The sequence below is a fragment of the Lissotriton helveticus genome, chromosome 1_1 (assembly GCF_964261635.1).
Source record: "Lissotriton helveticus chromosome 1_1, aLisHel1.1, whole genome shotgun sequence".
In the NCBI taxonomy this organism is placed as follows: Eukaryota; Metazoa; Chordata; class Amphibia; order Caudata; family Salamandridae; genus Lissotriton; species Lissotriton helveticus.
This window is the reverse complement of record NC_136057.1, coordinates 1,828,896,405-1,828,921,837: the sequence shown is the minus strand read 5'-3', so window position 1 is coordinate 1,828,921,837 and position 25,433 is coordinate 1,828,896,405. Positions and strand designations below refer to the sequence as shown.

The 25,433-nt window shown below is 46.4% G+C and overlaps 1 protein-coding gene across 3 annotated transcripts in view; it reads right to left on the bottom strand.

The window, feature by feature from the left end:
* Positions 1 to 486: 486 nt before the first annotated feature.
* Positions 487 to 25,433, bottom strand: part of VAMP4 (vesicle associated membrane protein 4) — a 210,968-nt gene continuing 186,021 nt past the window's right edge. For 2 of the 3 annotated variants that reach the window (XM_078641097.1, XM_078641101.1), the window contains exon 8: positions 487 to 4,397. In XM_078641097.1, coding sequence (XP_078497223.1) covers positions 4,369 to 4,397 — 29 coding nt within the window. In that variant the 3' untranslated portion in view covers positions 487 to 4,368. The remainder of the gene's footprint in view (positions 4,398 to 25,433) is intronic. The other variant, XM_078641103.1, reaches the window with a different exon arrangement.

The following is a 25,433-nucleotide window of genomic DNA, read 5'->3' as shown; positions in this document are numbered from 1 at the left end:
TTTAAAAATAAAACAGACTTTGGAGAAAAAAGTATAACTAAAAAGGCGTGAGGTAACCGCCTTTCCGATCCGCATCGTAAGTGTGGAAAAGAAGAAACTGACGTCAGCTCGTTGGGGAGTGGCTTATATGGATTCCAGTGAAGTCACATGTGGGCGACGTCGGTATGGAGTCGCAAAATGCCCTATAAAATTTCCAGATCCAGTCTGGCAACTTGGCAGAATTCTAAGGTAAGGAATCTGCGGCTAGTCGTCTCTTTCAGATAAGTACTCTATCAAATGCATCATTTTCTTATGGGATATATCTTAAAGACAGCAAAGCCAACTACGTCACCTGAAACGCACCAGCAATTAAAACGAAATCACTTTTGCACTGAGTGAATTGCGAAACAATTCAATTGGTAATAGGTATTCAGTTGAAGAACAACAAATTGTTTCAAGCTGATGAACAATTGCAAACAGTGATTAAAGAGACTTCAAATAAACACCTTGGGTTATAGAACACAACTCTTTAATGCTTTCTTTACTCTCATTTCATAGTCATGCCCCACCACACACTCCCTTTTTAACAGTACAAGCAACTTTGGTGGAAATATAAATAGGAAAGAGCACAAATACATTATCAGACAACATCAATAACTATATACAAGTAGAAACCCAGCAGAGGCAGGGATGAGGGACTGCACTGCAAGCGCTCGGTACCCGAATGCTAACCCTGAAGTACAGCTAAGTACATCCCAAAAATGGCAACTTCAAATCAGTATAAGACCGACATTATCAGTAAACAATCTCAGATACAGGCAATTTCATATCAGAAAGTGGCCATGCAGGCACAGTCCCTAGACATCATTTAATCACAGTACAGAACTGTAAGGCACTGGCACATTAAGAACAATTCCAGTACCAGGGGAGGACTTGAGGGTCCCAGTTCAGGCTGACATCCGATTACACATCAGTCAAAGATAAAAAGTTTAGCAAGATATTAAATTCACAACAGTTTCTTTTAGAACATAAGTATTAGGGACATTAAATCGCACTTGAATTCTTCTATTGGCTTTTTCTTGCAATTTGATGCCAATTGCTGGATTCCTACTAGAAGTGGCACAGGGCTCGAGTATTTTTCAGGAAAAAGCAATGTCTTGTTCTGCTTCTACCACATTACTTTCCAGATGCGTACTAAAACAAGGACATTGAGCCTTAGTACAAAAAGACTAATTTCCCATCTCGTAAGTAAAGTTTGCTTTGCTGCCATAAGAAGCTACCAAGCATGCATTCCTCACTATCAGGAGTCCTTCGTAGTCACACTGTCGAAAAAAATAAACTATCTGTTGAATGTCCGACATTCAAATAATAATCTAAACATGGGTGGAAAACTTCTCGGACACAAATGTTCTCCCCTTGTCAAGCGTTTTAGTACTCACCCTGGCATGCATGCAGGTCTTGCCACAATTGATGATGCAAGGCATGGGTGTGTCTAAACTAACAACTGCTCAGCGCCAGGATATCCTCCTGAGTAGTTGTGCGCTCTACGAATCTGCATAACAAAACCGTATGCGTCTGCATCGCTAGAAGACAACCACATTAACGTTGTCATCTCTAAAAACCCTTAGCTTGCACCCAAATCTTTCAGACCCACTGATGTGTAGAGCGTGGAATGTTTAGTGGCACAAGCTCGGTAACTTGCAAGATACTATTAGGTAAGGTAAGTTAAATAGTCAAGAAATACAATCCTTCATATAATGACAAAGGCTACAAAAAAGCTAAACATGTGGATGCCTAGCTTACATTGTTTTGGCAGTAATTATTCAATTGGAGTTTTAATCATTTTGCCAGATACTTAGTATATTCGATTATCACCAGATTAAAATTATAGCCATTGTATTGATTTAGGGTGAGTGAAAGCCTAGACTGGCTTAACCAACACTAGCACATGGATCTGTACAAACTCTACATCCGTCTTAAGAACCAACTTAGCATTGCAACTGGATAAAAGGTGGCATGGAGTTTAAACAATACTACTGTATCTGTATGTTAACCAGAAAAACGTGCAGGTTTCTTTAAAATCTTAGTAACGTTATTAAATTATAAAAAGAATATCAAATGTTTTTGCCATTAGTTGTATAACAGACACTCTGTTTTAAGTGACATCTGTACAACACAAATGATTGCACTGTAGGAAAATTAATGTGAATTATAAGATGTCTTCAGTCAGCTGAACACTGACCGAAAAGTAAAACATAGGACAATTCTTAAGACTGTGTTTAATAACATTTGGAAGTTGAACGTTGCCTTTTTTTCTTCCCAAACTGATTTCCATCCCTTTTCATGGTCTTAAGGCTAGGTATGCTTATATCCCCAGCCCACCCCCCCACCTGCCGCACAAGTAGTGTAAACATCTGGAGAATGTAATACTGTCATGATTTTAAATAACCTTCAACGCAAAAATTATCCTTAGGAAGCAACGGAGACAATTGTATATACAACGTACCTATCAGAGAGGCTAAAATAGATCGAAGATGGACAAAAAGCGAACTGCACAACAACAAACACTGGTTAAACCTTAAAAGGAGTGGTGCAATAATTTCCCCACACTAAAAGGATCAGCTCATCATTACAGCTCATCATGGATACGGTTTCCTGGAGGACCAAGTGGACCCAACAATGCTCAAAACCGGTCACAATATCCGTCAATATTCAACTTCCATGCTACACTCTCCTAAATTATGATTTTACCTACAATCCACAGGTGAGGGTGGACAAGGATCCCTGCAATAGATGGGCCATGTGAAATAATACTTTTATTTAATCTGTTACATCCTCCGCAACTCTGCATGCAGAATCAAAAGCATGAGACCAACGACAAATAAGATGACGGATCTCAATGCTGTCCTCAGAGCAGCATACACATGTGACAAATCAAGTCACCAAACACTTTAAAGTCAGCCCTGGTGGGCAAAGTGGTTTATCTACAAAGCAATGTAGTTGCTTTCCAAGTCTAAGTAATTGAATGTGATTGGAGCAAAACCAGAGCAAGTTATTTTGTGAGACTAAATCTGGTACTTGTGAAATGTTAGACCTTAGATAAGAACAATCTTCAAATCCTGGACTGGAATGGGCTCACCGTTCTGTTACAAGGACTCAATAGAGATCAAATGTAAAGAGGGTTGTAGGTTCAAACTAGAGGCTTTACCTCAGCTTCACAGCAGCAACATTCTATACCACCGTAGACAATGCAGGGTAGTTTCCTTAATTATCAATACTAAATTCAATAACTGATAAGGGGACTGTATCCTTAGAGATTAAAACTGGTCTTCAGGCTCTCAGAACACCCTGTCACTTCTACCTAGAGACCAATCAGGCAGAGGTATTGACTCGCTGTACAATGCTTTCTCAGATGCAAGATGTGTAATTTGGACTAACATACTCATCTCCTTTCTGGCTCGATGCAGGGAGGGTCTCGTCAGAGAAGGGACATAAGCAAGTTAATTTCCCCCTCCCCCCCAAGAATTTTACCACCGAGGTAGGGGTATGGTCGAACCATATTCTGAATCTCCCCAGCTTGAAGTCAATCAACACCTATCGGGTCTTCTCGCCAAATAGGATAGCATCTACCCATCAGTGTCTTGACAGCTCTCACCAACACACCTTGTGCAGGCACTGAAGAGCGGCTTTGTACCTCTACAGACAAAGGCAACACAATAAGCGCTTGAGACCTGGAGCAACCAATCAAGTTATGCAGTCTCTTAACTGAATCAGAGACAGACTCTGAAGAATATTTTTTCTTGTAATGTGTTTCTGAAGCATGATGTGATACATGCAAAGGCAAAATCATTAAGAAAATGAGGAGCCTTGAAAAACAAACCATGATGATTTCTCTTTTAAGCGTAGAATAATCTTTCGCTGGTGCAAGTCTCGAAGTAAAAATCATTTCTTGACTAGTAAAAATACAGGAGAGAGAAAAACAGGCAAGTAATGACTGTCACTTTGTAACTGGGTTTTCTGGAATCTAAAATCCCAATTGGGTCATATCATAAAGGCTGTGATGCAGGAGAGAGGAGGTCAGTCCAAAATACAAACCATGAGCAAGGAAAGCTGAAGCTAGCTAGAAACCGTGAAATCCCACTGGCTCAGACTGCAGTGGCATGTTTTTTAAATTAACATTTATATATATATATATGCATATCAATAATGTATACATTTGTCATAACCTGGAATTGGCAGCAATTCGAGAGTAGTAGGGCCAGGACAATATCTTGCATGTACAAAACAGAACAGATCCGGGGGGTATGTACATGGGTTAAGCTTAAATTATGCAGCATTTTAATTCCCTAAAGTGGCTTTTAAGCTAGGATCCTTTATTCAATCTCTGTGTCAGGTCCGGTACTTCAATACTATGGGCACTGCAAAAAAACAGAAAACACTTTAGTAATTGACAACTGCATTCATCAAGTTAAATAAAAACATGAGTCAAATTCATATCGGTCAACAAAATCTTCTGGTCGCACATATGTTAGGAAAAGGGGCGAGTAGAAACTAGGTCAGGTACCTCTGCAATGTCAGGGAGAAGACCTTTTTCAAATATGGTGGATAGTACTTTCACAGAGTGGCACTGCTTTGTATTTACCTACAGAAGCTCGTTAAAAATAAAAATAAATGCATGGTCAGTAGTTCTTACTCAGAATGGAAGCCTGGCCTAGGAACAGTCTCCTGGCACCAATAAGGATGATCAGCAATCACCTAGAATTTGGAAGTCGATAAAGAGCTGGCTGCTCCCTGAGCCACGATGAGTTAGTCGCTTGACACAAGATGTACTGTACATATACTGAACTCTCATGTTTACATGTCCTAAGCACGTTTACAAGCTGCCACACCATGAGTAAAACTTACCTCCGAACGTCACAAATGACACTCAACATACTACCCTGGCTAGAACTCAAAGCAATAATTTACTAATCATGCACAAAAAACATGGAAGCTATACAACCATTCAGAAGGTACTTTAAGGCCTTGTTAGTTCTGGGGAAACAATATGGAAATGCTATAATACTATACGCATTGTTGTAGCATTCTGACCATCACCTGGTGGGACCTCTCTCATAAAGCAAACGTTATGTTCTCCTGGATATTCTGTGTTGGCTAAGTACACAGAGGAACGCCTCTTGGAATCATGTAACCAGCATGGAAGTCTATGCATCTGATGGGGCACCCTTATGCACAGGGAAACAACGAAGGCTCTACATTTGCCAGATGAGGATCTGTGCATCCATGTTAACAGTATGTACATCTATGTACAAAGGAAGAAGCTCATGTATGAATCACGGTAGTCTACGAACATGTACACAACTACTATTTGCCTGTAACACTCAGTGGGGTATTGCGGGTCCAGACATGTCCTACTGCCACAGTCCACATACCTCAACACTAAGCCACTACAAGTTGGCTGGAAGAGTGCACTGCACCTTGGAGCTTGCACTTTGCCAACCTGTGAGTCTAGCTTGACCGCTCTACCTGCCACACCACAATGAATTGCATCCAGTGTTATCACGATTCCAGAGTACCTGCGCAAGGCCACTGTGGGACCACAGCCAATGACACACTGAATGGCAATAATGAGTGCCAGAAGTAATCTGCACTTGCGTCCTTGTCACTTCTAATACCTCTAAATCTTAACCACTTGAGAGGGGTCAAAGAAGCTGAATAAAAAAAACATAGCTTCTACACAACACTCATCAGTAAGCCACACACTTCTTAAAAGAGTAAATGCCCTACATATTCTTTGTTTGAAACAGACTTCAATTTGATGCTAGTTGAATTCCTGCACTTGCTGAATTCCAAATACCTAGACATGTGACACCCACCACAGACAGACACACAGACAGACACACAGACAGACACACAGACAGACACACAGACAGACACACAGACAGACACACAGACAGACACACAGACAGACACACACACACAGACACACACACACACAGACACACACACAGAGAGACACACACAGAGAGACACACAGAGAGAGACACACACAGAGAGACACACACACACACACACATACACACATACACACACACATAGACACCCACACAGACACCCACACAGACACTACTGGATAAAGCTACACAGAGGTCAATACAATGGAATGTCCCCCGTTTATATCTCCAATCACACGTTGCTCCTGAGCCGGTCCTAGCCCGCATCCTCCTACATTGATGACCTAGGATTACGTTTCCGGAGAAGATTATTCTACAGAAGCTTCTTCTTTTGGCAGACTATTTTCAACCATGGAGAGGAAACATTATAGCACTGTACTGGAATTTTTTTATAGCTAATTGTCCCTTTCACCAGTAATTGGCCAAACTGAACAGCAACTCATAAACTAGGGGTATAACAGAGAGCTGGGTGAGACCAGTGGCTCCTGTACCTTAGACAACCTGGATGTTGCGCTGTCCATTAGTATTTAAACTACTGCCTCACATGCAGATCAAAAAGACTCGGGGTTATAAAGGCTTATTTCAACTTCTGCATGATGATGTAAATGTGGGTGTATGCTGGGTTCTACAGTTCATGCTGCTGCATAGAAGCAGCAGTTCCACCATAAGGATACTCTGACAAATCATAGGCATGAAACATGAAGATCTACATTAGTATTAGGTGGAATCATGGAAACATGGCTGCTTCTGAAAGACCAGGAACTGAGTTGACAGGGAGCCTCACTCCTGACACCAGCGAATTGTAAAAAAAAAAAAAAAAAAAAAAAAAAAAAAAAGGTTACTTACCAGCAGTAACAATCTTTCTGGTGGATATTCCATTTACTTACAGATTCCTCATCTGTAGAGCAATCCTGGACATCCGACTGGATTCAGAAACTTCAAAGTTCTCATGTCGCCAGTAGAGTGTGCTGGCTTCAGTTGACACCAGAAGGGATGTCAGCAAACACCCCCGCCACCCCCCTCCCCCCAAACCACCACCACCACCCAAAGCCATATTATGGCACCCAAATGATGTCAGCTTCCATAAGAGGAAGGATCGACAGTACCAAAAGATAACATAGAATCTTATTAACCAGATAAATAACTCCTCCATCAAACTGGGTGGGGGCCGGTGAGGAATCTGCAGGTAGAGTATCCACCATGGGCAATGCCTCTACTCATTTCCAATACATAATATGGCTTCAGAAGGGGTATGGGAACAAACGAACAATGCCCCAATTTATCAATGATTATGGTTAAGTATATGAAGGCTGGGAGGAGGGGGGGGGGGGGGGGGGAGTCAATCCACCTGGCCTTCATGGACTTATCCAGTGCATTCAATTACAGTAAATCGGGGGAAGCTGTGGAAATTAATGGAAAAAATGGCTTTGCGGAACCACTTATCACATTGCTGCGTAGGTTGCATGCCTCTACTACTGTTGTCATTCATTATGGTCCTGGGGGCAAAAAGACAAGGTCAATTGCTTCTATAGAGGGGGTTCGCCAAGGTTGTATACTGGCCCCTTTTTTATTCCTTTTACACACACATGCTTTGGAGTCATTTTTGCTAGAGCAGGAATTAGATTTTCCTAGCATAGGAGGCAAATTAGTACCTTTATCGTCATATGCTAATGACAGCGTTTTGATGGGTTTGACGGTCAACAGACTCCAAAAAACCTTAGATGCTTTCACTGACTTCATGTTGGAATTGGACCTAAAAGTACATTTTAGTAAATCTTTTATTATGGTGTGTGGTCCTAACCGAATCAAAACAAGGACATTTGTGGTCAATTTTACTTATTTGGGTAATGTTTTTAACAATAAACTGAGTTGGGAGCAATTGGTTGAGACTAGGGTCCAACACACTAGCAGAATAGTAGAGGGGCGGTTTCATTTTGCATGTAAATTGGGACATAAGCCGGTTGTAGAAATGATAACCTTATACAAATCCAAATGCCTGTCAGTAGCTACAAACGTGGCGGGCATATGGGGGCATAATAAAAGTACTCAGATACTAATCCTGGAAAACAAATTCTTAAAAAGATTATTAATGGGGGGCGTGGCCAAGATGGCGACCTGAGTGGACGCAGGTCCTCGAGGCTCCCCGCACCAAACCCATCTCCAGGCCAATTCCAAGCACATTTTCCCCATTTGTGTCTTGGAGTTTGGCGGAAGACAGTGTGGAGCCAAAAGACTCGACCCGGGAGACGCCTCGAGGAGTGAGACACTTCCGAACGACCTCGTAGTAACTTCAGCCACAAAATGGCATCCAGGTCGTTCGAGCGCTGAGTAGAAACCCCGCTCAGCGATGTGGAGTTAGTGCTTTCTGGGCACTGATAGGCCCTGATCCCCCGGCCTCATCACATTGCAGGGGAACGGCGGTTGCTGATCGGCGGGAACCCGGAGACCAGGCAGCACACAGCCAGCACAGCGAGGCACATCGCGCCCTGCCGGGGGTGTGGAAATCGAGGCACATTGAGGGGCTGGGCACAGAGAGGGACCCCCGCGAGGCGCGGAGACGAGGATCCGGTGTTAATTGGGCCCCACCCGTCCCCATATCCCCGGCCTCACCAAACTGCAGGGGAGCGGCGGCGGCTGTTCGATGGAGGGCCCGGGGGCCAGGCAGCACACAGTCAACACAGTGGGGCATATCGCTCCCTGCCTGGAGCGCGAAAATCGATGCAGGGGCTCTCGGGCCTAAGAGACTGGGCTCGACTGCGGCCTTCCCAGCGCCAGTTTGAAGAGCTCGGCGCGGGCCCCCGGGTACCCCCGGAGCTGCAACTTTAGCAAAGTGTACCAGACCCCCAGTGGAGCAGCACACCGGTACCGCCGCGTGTCTGTTGCGGGGGGGGGGCGCTGGAACCATAAACAGCGAGGCGGCAGAGCGCGACACCCCCCCGCGGAGCGCAAGGCGGCAGGAAAGCGAGCAGGGACCGGCAGTTGGGGGTGACAGAAGGCGGACTACCAGGCGCAACATCCTTGAAGGCGCTCAGGAAGCGGATAAATAAATGGCTATCAACTAGAGGCGCAGAAGAGAGCTGGGCCGAGGGGCGGCCCGGCGGCGGAACGCTCACCTTCCTCCTCACACGCAATTAGGAGAGAAGCCGCTTGGACCCCGGTTGGCGCTGCGGGGGTTGGAGGCACGACGCTCGACCTACCCGCACTAGCTGAGCGGCAAGCACAGTGGGCCCCGCACATGTAAGTCGGCGGAGGGGGCACAAGACCGCAACACCCGACAGGTGCCAACACGGAGAGGAGCGAGTGCCCATACTTCCCCCAGGAGCCAGGGGGGGGGGGGTGGGGGGGGGGAGGTAGTCCAGCAGCCTAAGTAAAGGCGGATGGGGGCGAATCCTATTTACCGCAGCACACACACGGCCTAGTGTCCACAGGCAATAATCCTCGTGGGCAGGTCTGGACAACAGCACGGCAACGGTTTGAGCCCGGCCTGGCACCACACGGACTAGGGGGAACCTGGTCTGGCGCCTGGGGCCAGTCACAAGACCGCGCCTTCACCAACAACACCTAAGCGGGGCTTCCACGAACCCCCAAACGAAGCCCCCCCGGCTGATACACCTGCCCCCAGCAAACAAGACACACGTTGAGAGACCCAACAGGCCTCAGCAAACAAAAGGAGAGGAGAGGCGGTGAAAGACGCCACATCATGGGCACCTCCAGGAAGAGGGGAGAACGCACGTTAACAGACATGCTCCTCTATGGCCCTCCTAAAGGAGACAGAGGACCTCCCTCCCCTACGACATCACAGAAGCAAATGGAACCGGGGGACGGGGAGGCACCAATCACCAGGTCCTTCCTGGAAACCCTATTTAACTCTCTTCGTGAGGACTTTCACACGCTCAAGCAAGAAGTGGCGGGGGAGGTGTAGGAAATACACCGTGACGTGGACGGACTAGGCGAACGGGTGGCGGCCCTCGAAGACCCAGACAAAACCAGGAGCGAGGAAGTCGAGCAACGCCAACAAGAAATACTCCGCCTCAAAGATCAGCAAGTGGACTTAAAGCACATGTGGAGCATTTGGAAAATAGGTCCAGACGTAATAACATTCGCGTGAGAGGGGTTCCATCCAAAGCAGAAGGAGCAGACATCACCAAGTACCTAGAGGACCCTTTTCGGGAGATATTAGGGGAACTCACAGACTTTCCCATTCGCATCAACCGGGCACACAGAGTGGCTTTGGCGAGACGCTCGCCTGCCCCCTCTCCAGACATCCTGGCCTTCGTACCGGACTTTCTACTGAAAGAAAAGAACCTTCGAGAGGCACACCAGAAGCAACCACTGCAATATCAAGGGCATTCAGTGGCGATATTCCAAGATCGGTCAGCCATCACGCTCCAAAAAAGGAAATCGTTCAGATCAGTCACAACGTTCCTAAGGGACAAAGGGGTGCCGTATTCCTGGGGTCACCCCTTCCGCTTGATTTTCAAAAGGAATGGAGCACTGCAATAATTGAGGTCCCTTCAGGAAACTTGTGCACTGCTGGGTCTTGAACACAGCGGGACTACCTCTCCAGAGCACTCCCCGAACCTTCAAGAGGAGAGTGGTAACGAGTTGGCCACCGACAATCACCAATCGCAGAACTGCAACCAGGCCAAGCCACCATGTCACTGGAAAGAGCCTCGGCCCTCAACGCGGTGACCAGAGACACGTCGTCTACAGAATGAACTGATTGCGTTATGTGGACTCTACTGCATTTCAACACTGCTGGTCCGGCACGGGGGGCCCGGGGGTCTGCCGAGGCTACACGCTCAACCTCTTAACTTCACCACAGGCCGGCGACACGGATGCACAGGCTTGGGACTATGGTAACATGTTAGGGTATCCTAGTTGGGGTTAGGGCAGTGGGAGAAGGGTCAGGGGTCCAGTTAATGTTGGGGTTAGAGCAGGCAGTTCAGAGAGGGGGGGGGGGCTCGAGGGGAGGGAACCAGGGCACCGGGGGGGTTGGTTTTGTTGGGGAAAGGGGGTGGAGAGGGTGGATTGGGGGACGGGGTCATGTGAGTCGTCAGAAGAGGGCATCTCCCCCAGAAATCAGCACCTTCCAGAGTAGAAGGAACCATGTATGACGCCACCCTAAGAGTCATTACCCTGAATGTAAAAGGGCTCAATAACCCTATCAAGCGGCGGGCCGTGCTATCATACCTGAAGAACTCAGGCGCTTTGATTTGCTTGTTACAGGAAACGCACCTTCTCTCCAAGGACTGGCCTAGAATGCCTTCCCTCATCAATTATACTCCTCCACTACAGAGAAGAAAGCGGGGGCCGCCATTCTGTTCGCTAGACACTTTAAAAGCCAGGTGGGGGACATGGTCGCTGAAATTAAGTGCAGGCTCCTAGCTTATAATGTGCGGGTGGGGGGCATGTCCTTGGTCATCGGGTCTGTATATGTCCCAAACTCCAGGCAAGAGTCCTTCCTTACCGGGGCCCTGTCAGACGTCCTTGCTTACCAGACACGATGCACACTAGTGGGCAGTGCTCTTAACCTTGTGATGGACCAAGGCGGTGGTGCGAGATCTCATAGCAACAGCGGCGGCTCAGGACTGCAGAGAAAGGAGGAAGTCACTCTCGGCGCAAGTGTCAGAACTTGAGAGAGTACACAGCCGCACCGTGGCCCCCAGGATATGGCGTCAGCTAAAGGCGGCCAGGGCGCAGCTTGCAGGTCTGGATTTAGATCGCGCGGAGTACGCAACCCAACGACTGCGACACACTATGTGGGGGGGGGGGCGATAAAACCGGGCGACTGTTAGCGAGCAAGCTTAGGGCACGAGTCCAAAGGTCTAAAATTACCACTATCCAGGGCGATGCAGGGCAAATGCTTCAGGACGACGATAAAATAGCGGAAGCCTCTTGAGCCTTCTATGCCTCGCTCTACAGTGCAGATCCATCTCTAGACACTAAGGGGGAAGCCAACCTCAACGAGGCGGCGATCACTGCATTTAATGAGGCGGGTGCCGCTTCCTTAGATGCACATATCTGGACAGAGGAAGTAATCTCCGCGATAGCACGCCTAAAGCCTTTGAAAGCACCAGGGCTGGACGGCTTCTCTGCCTGTTTCTAGAAGACATTTTGCTCCCTGGTAGTGCCACTCCTGACCAAGCTATTTTATTCCTTGCAAGGGCCAGGCTCAATTCCCCCCGACATGCTCGCGGCCGGCATCATAGTATTGCCTAAGCCGGGCAAGGATGCTACGCAGTATGCCATCTACAGGCCCAGATCCTTGCTCAATCTCGACCTCAAGCTTTCTACAGGGATTCTGGCGGCGAGACTGGGACCATGTTTAACGGGCATTATAGAGCCCGATCAGTCGGGATTCATCCCCAATAGGCAGTGCAGTGACAACACTAAGCGTCTCTTACATTTCATCGATACAGCCCACTTTAACAACGCCGACGCTGTGTTACTATCTGTCGACGCTGAGAAGGTATTCGACATTTTTTATAAGACTCTGGGGCGCTTCGGAATAGGGGATGACTTCAGGGCATGGGTCGCCAGCTGCAGTGACACCTCGGGCAGCGATCCGCGTCAATGGTATTGGCTCGCAACCCTTTGACATCCGGCAGGGCACCAGACAGGGGTGCCCACTCTCGCCTTTACTCTTTGCGCTCTACATAGAACCGCTTGCGCAGAGAATCAGGGACAATCCGGATATAACTGGTATCACCTTCAGGGGCGAGCCACATACCATCAGCCTCTACGCCGACGATATAATGGCGGCTTCAGACAATCCCACACAGTCCGTGCCAGCTTTTCTGAAAGAAATGGAGGCCTTTGGGAAAGTATCAGGGTTCAAAATGAACATAGGGAAATCCATGATCCTCCCACTGGGCCGTAACGCTTGCAAGTCCGCTGGCGGTTTCAGGACATATGAGGGACTGTCCTCGTGCACTTCAATCCCATGCTTGGGAATCACCTTGACACCGAGCACTATACAGACCGTCAATCGGAACGAATCGGATTTGTACACCCAAATTCAGGGAGACCTGAGGAGATGTCGGCAACAACCGCTTTCATTGTTGGGGCGCGTGGCAGCGGTTAAAATGTCCCTGCTACCCAAGGTCCTATATGTGTTCCAAACCATTCCTGTGACTCCACCTCTAGGAATGCTTATCAAACTACAAGATGCAATACAGCAATTCATATGAGCCGGGAAGCGCCCAAGGATGCGTAGAGACCTCGTTCAACGCACTCCACAGGAGGAGGGACTGGGGATTCCTAACCTGTTGAGGTATTTCCAGGCGGCAGAGCTACGCTACCTCCTGGAATGGAACCGCCCAGAGTCAGAGAAGAGGTTGCTCTTTCAAAACAGAGAAACGGCACAACTGTCGCTCTGGAAAGTCCCTTTTTTGAAATGCTCGGATAGGCCGGCATACCTTAATAAGTACGATACTCAGAGTATGTGACGCGGTGGAGGTCAGAGGGGGCCTCACCACCTTTCCTTCACCTATCACACCACTCTTTGACAACCCTGCCTTTGCCCCGGGGATGGAGCCAAAGGCGTTTGATCAGTGGAGAAATTTTAACTGCAGGTCTGCTGGACATATGTTTGACCTAGACAGCTTAATACAGCTTAATGCCCTAACGGGGATGTATAATCTAATTGCACCATGGCGTTACCAGTATTTCCAGATCACACACTGGCTGACGCAGCCAGACACTCGGCAGTTAGTGGGCAGGCGTCTCATGGCCTTTGTGAAATGGATCATCACGAAAACGACTGACAGACAAGCGATCACGGACCTCTATAAAATGATCAGTCCACCATCACTCCCACCACACTCGGCTGGCCAGAGAAGATGGGAAACCGAGTTGAGGAGAAGCTTTACAGACAAAGAATGGTGAGATATATATCATAGGGCCCACCACACGGCCAGTAAGGATTCTGCAGTTAAGATTACGTCATACTGGTACTTGACCCCAGTCCGACTAAATAAACATAACCCAAACCGCAGCCCTACGTGCTGGAGGGGTTGTGACGAGATAGGGATCCTAACTGACCTGCTGTGGGAATGTGTAGAGGTGACAGACTACTGGACTGCAGTTCTGGACGATATCAACGCACACTTCGACACAGATTCCCCTCTTCCCATCCTATACATTGTTAGGACTTCCAAACGCACTCACATTCCCACTAAAGTCGATCAGAGGGAAACAAATGGGGTTAGCAATGGGGGCTGCAGTTCAGCATATCCTTTCGCTCTGGGGCACTACGAGGCGCCCCACACACACAGGCTGGCTCCATAGACTCTGGAATATATTGGGCATGGAACAGATTCAGGCAACCTTCACGCAATCCACGGAGTCATTTGCTACCATCTGGCAGCCCTTCCTTACTTTGCCTGCCAAGGAATTTAACGAACTCACATGTCCGAAATACCTAAGATTGCTGCGGCTCACGGACGCATCTTCCACGGAGGCCACCCCCACATGAGTGGGAAAGCGCAGGCACTCCAGTCTCTGCGCTTCCACAACTACAAGGCGAAGAAGCGACACACCGGCTGGGGAGGGAGGGGGTGAGGGTGGAGTTGGGGGCTTCAGGGGGGAGGGGGACGTTGTCAATTTCTGGGGTGGTTGGGTGTGCAGACTGCTGATGCCTACTCTGAACATGCTCTCTCGTGGACATATTACTTACAAACATCCATCGAGCTTGTACACCCTCGGTACAGGGGGGGGGGGGGAGAGGGAATTTGGACGCTGGGAGTTCGAAAGGAGCATGAGTTTATTGTAATGTACCATACCTGATGCACCTGAAAATTATTGGAAAAAAATGTTAAACAAAAAAAAATAAAAAAATATTAATGATCCCTACTAGTTCCCCCTACATCTTTCTGCCACTCGGTTGTGGGGATGGATTTTGTAGAAGATAGAATAAACATAACCCCACTGATCCTCTGGGGGAAAGTTTGGACCTCGAGGATTTATTATTTTCAGGGAGTATCCTAAGGGATAGCTTGAACCTTGAATAGGCTCTTGCTATACCCTGGCTTTGATATGTTAAAGACAATTTTAATAAGATGGGCTAGGGCACTATTATGATAATCCTGATTGTATTGGATCGAATATGAAATTGATCATAAAAATTGCATATTATGCTGAATTAAGTATGTCTAATCGGGATCGTGGAACACGAAATTGTGTAAATGGGTGCCCAAAACCATCCGCAATTTTATTTGTCCTTTACTATTCATGTACAATCACATTTCCATATGACCAAATTTCGTCTTTGCACATTGCACTTTCTTGTGGCCTTTCCTAAACAGGTAAGTTGGTGTGAGAGACTAACCCCCTGCCCGTGCAATAACTCAGTCCAACAAAGCATGATGCACTTTGTGCTGTTTTGTAAGCTCTACAAAGCCTGTGTAGAGCAGATTCGTCCCTGTTCTTACAAAGAGGTTTTTAACTATTTACGATCTCTATCTACTGCTGCTATTTGTATTGATGTGCTCAACTCCATTTGAACTGCTTTAGTAATTAGGAAACCCTATGAATTGTAACAGGAGTCCAAAGTTTGTGTTTTAAAATTTTATACCTCTGATGTTTATATATATGCATTTTATGCCAGACTTTTTCATAAGCTTTTCTGTATGTTTAAATTATTTTATGTATTTATGCAAACTTTTATGATTGAAATTAATCGAATAAAGTTATTTTGACTGACTCAGTATCCACCAGAAGAACTAGGTTACTTAACCCGTAAGCATCTGTTCTTGGCATCTAGTGCTGTTGATTCACATGCTTTACATAAGTACGCCATATAGTGTTGGACCAAAAACAACTTCAGATTGTTTTGCCATGGGTAGGTGAGAATGTAAGAAGGTGAGAATGCTGTGCATGTAAGCATTAAGCTGTCCATGCATTCGTTTGAAATCAAGTGTATGAACTGCAACCTACACAAGACGTTTTTGGGGCGGCACATGTGAATTTACAGCACTGCATGCCAAGAACAGATTCTTACCGGGTAAGTAACATAATCCGCTCGAGGCATGGGTGCTGTAACTACACATGCTTTGCATAGACTGTAAAGCAGTCCCTTTCCCTAGGTAGTGGTTAACTTGTGGGGGTTACAGTAGTTTGAAAAAGAGTTTTAAGTACTGCTTAACCAACACTGGCGTGCAAATACATCCAAACAATGTTTTGTGAAGGTGTGTGGAGTAGACCATGTTGCTGCTTTACAAATATCAGAAATAGAAATGTTCCTTAAAAAAGCCATAGAAGCTTCAATTTTTTTAGTGGAGTTCGCTTTTGATGCAACAGGTAAAAGTTGTTTAGCCTTTGCATAGCATATCTGAATGCATTTAACTATCCATCTTGAAATGCCGGATTTAGAAATTGCTTTTCCTAAATGAGGAGGTGCAAAGGCAACAAGCAAGTTTTTAGTTTTCCTAAACGATTTAGTCCTGTTGATGTAATATATTAATGCCCCTTTTACATCTAAAGTGTGCAATGCCCTTTCTGCAACTGTATCTGGTTGTAGGGACAACATAAGTACATCAATGGATTGATTAATACGGAAACTTGAAACTACCTTTGGTAGGAATTTAGGGTAAATTCTAAACACTACCTTGTCCCTGTGTAGTCGAAAGAAAGGCTCTACTAGGGTTAAAACGCACATTTCACTGACCCTTCTAAGAGAAGTAATAGCAATTTAAAAGGCAGAATTCCATTAAAGATATTGCAATTGACAAGAATGTAATGGTTCAAAAGGAGGGTCCATCAATCTTGTTAGGACATTGTTTAAGTTCCAGGTGAAAGTCTAAAAGGAATTATTCTTTTAAGTCCCTCCATAAAATCTTTTATAACAGGAATTTTAAACACTGATAAGTGTTGTCTATTTTGGAGATATGATACAAGATGTAATCTTATAGATGTATATGCTAATCCAGCAGTTTGTAAATGCAATAAGTATAAAATAAGAGTTTGTATTATTGCCTGAAGAGGGTTAATGTTGTGCTTGCGACAGAACGTAACAAAGCGTTTCCATTTTGCTGCATAACATTGCCTTGTAGTTGGTTTACAAGCCTCTTTAAGAATGTTCATAAAGTCTTGAGGCAAATGTAAGCACCCAAACTCTAAGACTTCAGTAGCCAACTTGCAAGATTAATTTATTTTGGATTGGGTTGTCTTAATGTCCTATGGCTCTGCGTGAGAAGGTCCGGGTGCCAGTGATACTTCTCATGTGGGACTAGAGTGTTGAGAACCATGGTTGTCGAGCATATGTGGGAGCTAATAGTATCCAGGTGAGAGAGGTTTGTCTGAGTTTCCGGACTACTAAAGGAAGTAGTGGGAGAGGTGGAAAAGCATATGTAAATATCCCTGACCAGTTCATCCATAGAGCATGGCCTTTGGATTTGATGGAGGTGATATCTGCTTGAAAAGTGTGGGCATTTCGAGTTTTCTTTTGTTGTAAACAGGTCCATCTATGGGAACTCCCACTTGTGAAAGTATGGTTGAAGGACATTGGGGCGAATCTCCGTTTCGTGGACCTGTTGTGATCTGCTCAGAAAATCCGCAATCAGATTGATTGTCCCTGGGACATGTTCTGCTAACAGATGATTGTTGTGCTGTATTGCCAACTTCCATATTTTCTGAGCTAAGTGACATTATTGGAGAATAAGGACAACTTTGTGCTGTAGGTGAGTTAGGAAAGCTTCTGATCGCTAGATGAACAGCTTGCAGCACTACATGATTGATATGGAGATTCTTGGGTTTAAAATCCCATAGTCCCTGACAGTAAGGTTGTGGAGATGTGCTCCTCATCATCTAAGGAAAGCATCTTTTAGGTTTATTTGGGGAACTGGATCTTGAAACGGCTGCCCCTGGGATAGATTTTGTGAATTTACCATTGCAGACAGTGATATGTACGGCTCTTTACCAACACTAGATCTTGAAGTTGATCCAGTGACTGAGTCCATTTTTATAGAGGTCTCATATTTAGTCTGGCATTTGGGACTATGTAAATACAAGAATCCATAATGTCCTGGAGTCTGAGAAATGTTTTGGCTGATAAGCGGGTTCCTGTTTAAAATTGTTGAATTAATGTTAGTATGTTGTGTATTCTGTGTTTGGGGATGCAAACGTTAAATTTGTGTTGAGCATGGCCCCTCGAAACGCTTGAGTAGTAGCTGGCTGTAGATGAGATTTTTGTAGGTTAACGGTGAACCCTAGTTGATGAAGTAAATCTACAGTCTTTTAACTGTTTTGTTTGCAAAGTGTGAATGTGTTTGCTTTGATTAGCCAGTCGTCTACATAAGGGAAAACATGAATGTTTTCTCTGCACAGATGTGCTGCCACATCTGCTAAACATTTTGTGAATACTCTTGGCGCTGCAGTGATCCCAATTTCTCTGAAATAGAAATCTGAGGTATTTTTTGTGTGCAGGATGAATTGATATAGTGAAACAAGCGTCCTTTAGATCGAAGGTTGCCATGAAGTCTCCTTTTTTGTAGTAAAGGGATGATCTCTTAAAGAGTGACCATGTGAAAATGTTCTGATAATCTGTAAGGATTTAGTGGTCTGGGATCCAGAATGGGCTGAAGGGATCCATCTTTTTGTGGAATAAGGAAATATAATGTCTATACCCCTGTTCCCTGAAATTGTGGAGGAACTGGTTCTATTGCTCCTTTTTGTAACAGAGCGGTTATTTCTTGTTGCAGAAGGATTTGATGTTGCATGGATAGTTTGTGTTTGCGAGGTGGCATATTTGGAAGAGTGGTTATACGCTGCAGACAATAAACATGTTGGATAATGTCTAAAACACAATGGTCTGTTGTGATTGAATTCCTTTTTCGGAGAAATTGCTGAAGTCCACGCCCAGCCGGTGTCTGGTTTTGGGGGGGTAAGGTAAAGGAGCCATTGTTTAGTATTGGTATTGGTATTTGAGGAACGGTATGGTTACCTCTGCCACTTCCTTTAAAATTGTTACCTCTGTAAGAATCTCTGTAGAAGATTTTTGTTGTTGGGGTTTGTCCCAGAGATTTTTTATTGTGAACCAGAGGTATCTGTGGAAGTTGTCCTTGCCCCTTGGTTTTAATTGGGCCTAAGAAAGGAACCTCTATAGGTGTTAAGTTTGTAGCGCTCCCATTGATTTTGCTACCTCATTTTCCTTTTTCATTTTCTCAGCAGTTGTATCCACTTGAGAGCTGAAGCGATGTTCCTTATCAAACGGAAGATTTAATATGGTTTGTTGTACCTCAGGTTTGAAACCAGATACCCTTAATCATGGATGTCTTCTTATTAGGACACTGGTATTTATAATTCTAGCAGCAGTGTTGGATGCATCTAATGCACACTTAATGGAATTGTTGGGATAAGTTTGCCTTCATTGACAATCTCTTGATCTCTTTTTCTGTGCTTCTCTGGGAGGTGTTGGAAAGCCCCTCTATTTTGTCCAAGTGGTCCTGTCATATCTTGCTAATAACGCTCGACTATTGGCTCTACGCCACTGATTAGATGCTTGTGCCGCAACTCTCCTACCAGAGGCAGAGGCATCCATAAGTTTGGACTCCTATTCTGGTGTTGGTGCTTCTCCTGTTTGGGAGTTAGCTCTTTTCCTAGCATTGGTTACCACTAAAGAGTCAGGGGCTAACTGACCTCTAATAAAAATCAGGTCGGATGGTGGTGGCTTGAATTTCTTATCAATGCGAGGAGTAATTATTCTTGCTTTGACAGGTTGTTTAAAAATGTAATATGCATGAAGTGTCATACCCTTTAGAAGTGGTAAATATTGTGCCCCTATTTGTGTGGTAGACAAAATCTCAAAGAGGAAATCATCCTCTACTGAGTCCTTATATAAAGGCACCTGATGAAGCGCCTGCTCTAGCTATGAGATCCTGATTAGTTGATGCATCATTAGGTGGTGATGGACATCTATGATATAAATCGGGATCAGTGTAAACATGAGGGTCAATATTATAATCTTCAAGAATCCCCTGGTTGCGTGTCATCTAGGATGTCCTGATCATCCTCTAATGTGGACTGAGGAGACATGTTACCGGACTCTGATTATTGTGGTGAGTGAGGTGGCAGAGACGGGGCTGGAGGTGTCGACTGTGGTACTGGTGAAGTAGGAATGGGAATGTGCAATGGACTAGTTGCAGCATCCTTTCTTTTCTTATTTAGGTGTTGAACAGGAATGTCCAAAGCATCCTCAAAACTCAACTCCTTCTTAGGAGTATGTTTTGGTGGCTGTACCATAATTTTCTTTGTTCCAGGATGAATTTGAAGTGTTTTCTGCTTCTGATCGAGCTTTTGATGAAATTGCTCAAGGATTGGCTCTGGAGGAGATATAGGACTGAAAACAAAGCTTTTTCGTTGTGGAAGCTTTGTCTTTGATGGAGGAAGGTTCAATTGCAAAATAACACGTCATTTTTTTTCGGTGCAGAGACCGAAGTGTAAGGTGTTTTGATCTCAGATGGAAGGGATATCGATGCCCATGCTGCAGGCTGAACTTTCAGGGCCAAGCCGGAGGGCGAGGCTTCAGAGTCATGTTTTCGGAGCACAAACTGGCTTGTGTGCAGTGGCGTCCCTAGAGCAGTTTTTGGGTGGAAGCGGAGGATTTGGTTTTCGGAGCAGGGGTTGAAGTACTCAAGGTATGCGTTTCTGTGCTGGCTGAAGACTATCCGAGTCTTCTTCTGATCGAGACTCGGAGTAACGTATGGAAAGTGATTCCTCCTATGCCGCTGAAGCCTCGTCTTCCTCATCTGGTCAAAGAAAGAGGTCAGGGACATCGTCCACTTTCTCGTGCTGCATTTCTTGTCGTCTAGTCCTACAATCATGAGTCTTTTTAGACCGGAAAGACTTACAGGCCTCACAGGTGTCTTTGCGAAGTTCGGGTGGGAGACATAAGTTGCAAACGGAATGTTGGTCTCTGTGAGGGTATTTGGAGTGGCACTTCGGACAAAAATGGAACGAAGTGCGTCCCATTAGCAGGGCATTCTTGATCTCATTGGAAATGGAGAAGTATTGCCCGGCCGCTATGAAGTTTAAGTATCAGAAGTATACGATACCGATCAAGACTATACCATCGAGATATACAACAGACCAAAAGGAGACTCGAACCAGAGCGTGAGACACTACATCTGAACCAGTCAGCGGAAAAAAACAATCTGAAGATGGCCTCGATGACCATGCACAGTATTCCCAAGAGGAGGAGTCACACAACATTATGACTAGAGGAAAACTTCCTGGGACAAAAAACACTTGTAATTAACCAAGCCCAACACTAGATGGTGGACTTATGCAAAGCTTGTGTATCTACAGCACACATGCCTCGAACAGATAATTATCGCAGTGTGGGGACTTTCTTCTGATAGATACCTCTACCTACAGATTTCTCACCTGTAGAGCAAATTTCAGAGCAATACCCCACACCAGGAGGGTTGACTGATTGCTAGGTCTGTCCTGCAAGATTTCCGCATCTAGCAAAGTGTCCTGCCCTACACACCTTTGAATCCAGGCAGTAATGCTTGGCAAAAGTATGCAGGGACGCCAGCACCCACGCCCCAGAGATTTCTGCTACGGGGACGCCTTACGACTAGTGGCAAAGTGAGCTAGGGACCCACGCCTGGGCATATCCTGCCAACTTAGGGCGAACAAAACAAACACAAAGATGATGGACGGAGTTTGCTCACTTTGCCATTGGATTCAAGCCAGCCTGGCTGATAAGGGGTGTTACCCCGAAACCGGTCCCAGGATGCTTGTTACCGGTCTATGGAAGACCTGGCTTGGCAGTTTGGGCTGGACTGTGCCCAAGAGGAACAGGGTAAAGACTGATTTGCATAAGGCTGGGTCTGAACTGAGGTGGCGAAGTGAGCTAAAGAACGATGATGGATTCACCCCAGATCTGTGACTGGGGAGGAGTGTCTTAATAGTTTCAGCACTCCGTCCTCATCTCCTTGTGTTTCCTTTGCGATGTTGTACAGTGACTTGTATGCATGTGGGAGGAGTCTGAATTGGCCGTGTTTGTGTATTGGCAGACAGAGGAAGTCTCTGATCCCTTACCCACTAACATCAAGCCTGATCTCAAAGTCAGACCCATATAAATAATTCCTAATGAATATACTGAACAAGGCACTCAGGAAGGCCTCCAGATCTGCTTCTGTAGCCAGGAACTCTGGCAGAGCCATTGATGGCAATAGGGTGTTCGGTAAGTGAGTTACCGGAGGTGATTGATCTAAAAGGAAGGGGACTGGAAGCGGTTGTGCCGGCTCAACAGAAAGCAGCACCTGCAAAGGCAATCTCAGGGATGAGGTCCGGACGAGGAACAGGCACAGAGCCACCAGGAGCTGGTTCACTGGGCTCCATAGGGACCGGAGGAAGAATATCTTGGGGTAGTCCGGGGCTGTCTGGGAGACTTACCTTTCCACATGCGATTCTTAAGTTTCTTTCTTGTGGTCTTAGATGAGTAAGGTGATTTAGAGTAGGGTCAAGATAGACTATTTCTTCTGCCTTCATAAGCTCTGGGCATTAATAGCTTAGCGTTGCGCCTCTTGATGGCCTTCAGGTTCATACTGAGACAGAAGTTACAGCAATGTGAATCGGTGTCCGGACCAAAAGCACCACAGGCAAACAATGTGGGTGTCAGTGATGGACATCTGCCTCTCGCAGGCCCTACAGGGATTGAAGTCTAAACGCTTGGTTGGAGACATGATAATGAAAAAAGGAAAAAAATGGTGTGAAAGAAACTCCCAACCCGGATCCACGAAGGCGCGGAAAAAAAAGGGAACTGAACTTGCTGCGCAGGGGCAGGCACTGTAGACAGAGGTCCTTGTCCTCGGACCCTCCCCCTCTGCATGGGACAACACCTGGTGGTCCATTGCCCTCGGCAACTCTCCCACCCCCAAAGACCATTCCCGAAACCTCGGCATCGTACTAGAATCCTCCCTCTCCGTGACCCAATAGGTCAACGCTGTCGCCTCCAGCTGTTTCAACACCCTCCGCATCCTCCGAAAGACCTTCAAATGGATCCCCCCTGAATCAAGGAAGACTGTCACCCACGCACTTATAACCAGCAGACCAGACTACGGAAACACCCTCTACGCCGGGATCAACAAGTCTCTGCTCCGAAAACTCCAGACCATACAGAACGCCGCAGCCAGACTCTTCCTTGGTATCCCTCGACACAAACACATCCCCCAACACCTGTGAAACCTCCATTGGCTCCTCGTAGAGAAGAGTGTAACTTTCAAGATACTCACCCATGCCTACAAATGCCTCTACGACGTCAGACCCCGAAACCTCAACAAGAGAATCTCCTTCCACGTACCCAAAAGAAACCTCCAATATCGCTGAAACCAAGCGCATCCGCAGAACCAGATCAGGTGGAAGAGCCATCTCCTACATCGTGGCCAAGACCTGGAAGGAGCTCCCGACCGACATCAGACACGCCCCCTCTCTGAACATCTTCAGGAAGACACTCAAGACCTGGCTCTTCGACTGAGCGGAGCTACTCACCCCTCCCCGCGCCCTCCCCCACCCTACCACCCCGTGCCTGGAGACCCTCACGAGTGAGTATGAATATGCTACTTACCAGTATGCATCTGTTCTTGGCATGTAGGGCTGCTAACATTCATATCTAATGCATAGATCGCCGCCTAGTGTTGGGTCCGGATGATTGCACATTGTTGTCCTGGAAGAGTCTTCGAAATATCACGAGATAGGTGGCTCCTCCCCTGGACTACAGTGCGCATGGGCATCGGCTCCATCCCCAGATTGTTTTTAGCCATTGTGGCAGAGATGGAGTGAAATAGTGTAAAGGATGTCCATGCTAATGATGAATGCAAGATAGTGTCTGCAGCCGCTACGGGCACCGGGGAGGAGGGAGGGCGATATGAATGTTAGCAGCCCTACATGCCAAGAACAGATGCATACTGGTAAGTAGCATATTCAGTTCGAGGCATGTGGGCTGCTAAATTCATATCTAATGCATAGAATACATAGCAGTCCCCCCATTAAGGGCGGTTGCCCGTGCCAGCTGCAGAAGCTTGAAAAAGTGTCTTGAGAACAGCCTGCCCTACAGCTGCTTGCTGCTTGGAATGCACGTCCACACAGTAATGTTTGGTAAACGTGTGCGGTGTGACCCATGTGGCTGCTCTGCAAATGTCCTCTAAAGGAATGTTCCCCAGGAAAGCCATGGACGCCCCCAACTTGCGTGTGGAGTGCGCCCTTGGGGGTATTGTTAAAGTGCGCTTAGCTTTTTGATAACAGATTTGGATGCACTTAACAATCCATCTGGCTATTCCCGCTTTGGAAATGGGGTTGCCTTTGTGCTGTGCTGAGAAGGCAACAAAAAGTTGTTGTGTTTTCCTGAAGTGTTGTGTTCTGTCAATGTAGTACATCAACGCCCTCCTAACGTCCAGTGTATGGAGCATTCCCTCAGCTACCGTTTGCGGGTTTTGGAAGAATGCGGGTAGGTCAATAGTTTGATTGATATGAAACGGTGACACCACCTTAGGAAGGAATTTGGGGTTAGTGCGTAGCACCACCCTGTTTGAATGTATTTGGATGAAAGGCTCTTGGATTGTGAGCGCCTGCAGCTCACTAACGCGCCTAAGCGATGTAATAGCAATGAGGAAAGCCACTTTCCATGTCAGAAATTGAATTTCGCAGGAGTGCAGTGGCTCGAAGGGTGGACCCATCAGCCTCGTGAGGACCACATTGAGGTTCCACACCGGAGCTGGTGGTGTTCTCGGAGGAATGACTCGCTTCAGTCCCTCCAGGAAGGCTTTAATGGCAGGCACCCTGAAAACGGAGAGGTGCTGCCTATTTTGGAGATAAGCCGCTATGGCGGATAAATGTATCCGAATGGAAGCGTAAGCCAGATTGCATTTGTAAAGATGTAACAAATAGCAGATGATGTTAGGAATGGATGCATCTAGCGGGTTGATATTGTTGTCAGTACAGTAGATGACAAACCGCTTCCATTTTGCCGCATAGCAAGCCCGGGTCGTGGGCTTTCTTGCCTCCCGAATGATGTCCATGCATTCTGGAGGCAGGTTGAGGTAGCCAAATTCTAAGACCTCAGGAGCCAGATCGCCAGATTGAGCTGTTGCGGATCTGGATGCTGAATGTCGCCATGGTTCTGCGTCAAGAGCCGGGATGTGAGATGTAGCCTTTGATGCGGTACCACGGAAAGTTCTAGAAACGTGGTGTACCATGGTTGGCGTGCCCATGTTGGAGCAACCAGGATGAGAGTCATCGAGTGTTGCTTTAGCTTTTTTGCCACCAGCGGAATGAGAGGCGCTGGGGGAAAAGCGTACGCAAATTTGCCTGACCAGTTCATCCATATCGCATTCCCTTGCGATTCCGGGTGAGGGAACCTGGCGGCAAAGCTTTGGCATTTTGCGTTTTCCTTTGTGGCAAATAGGTCTCTCTGGATGCCCCCACTGCCGGAAGTACGGGTGGAGCACCGCTGGATGTATCTCCCACTCGTGCATTTGATGGCTGTACCTGCTG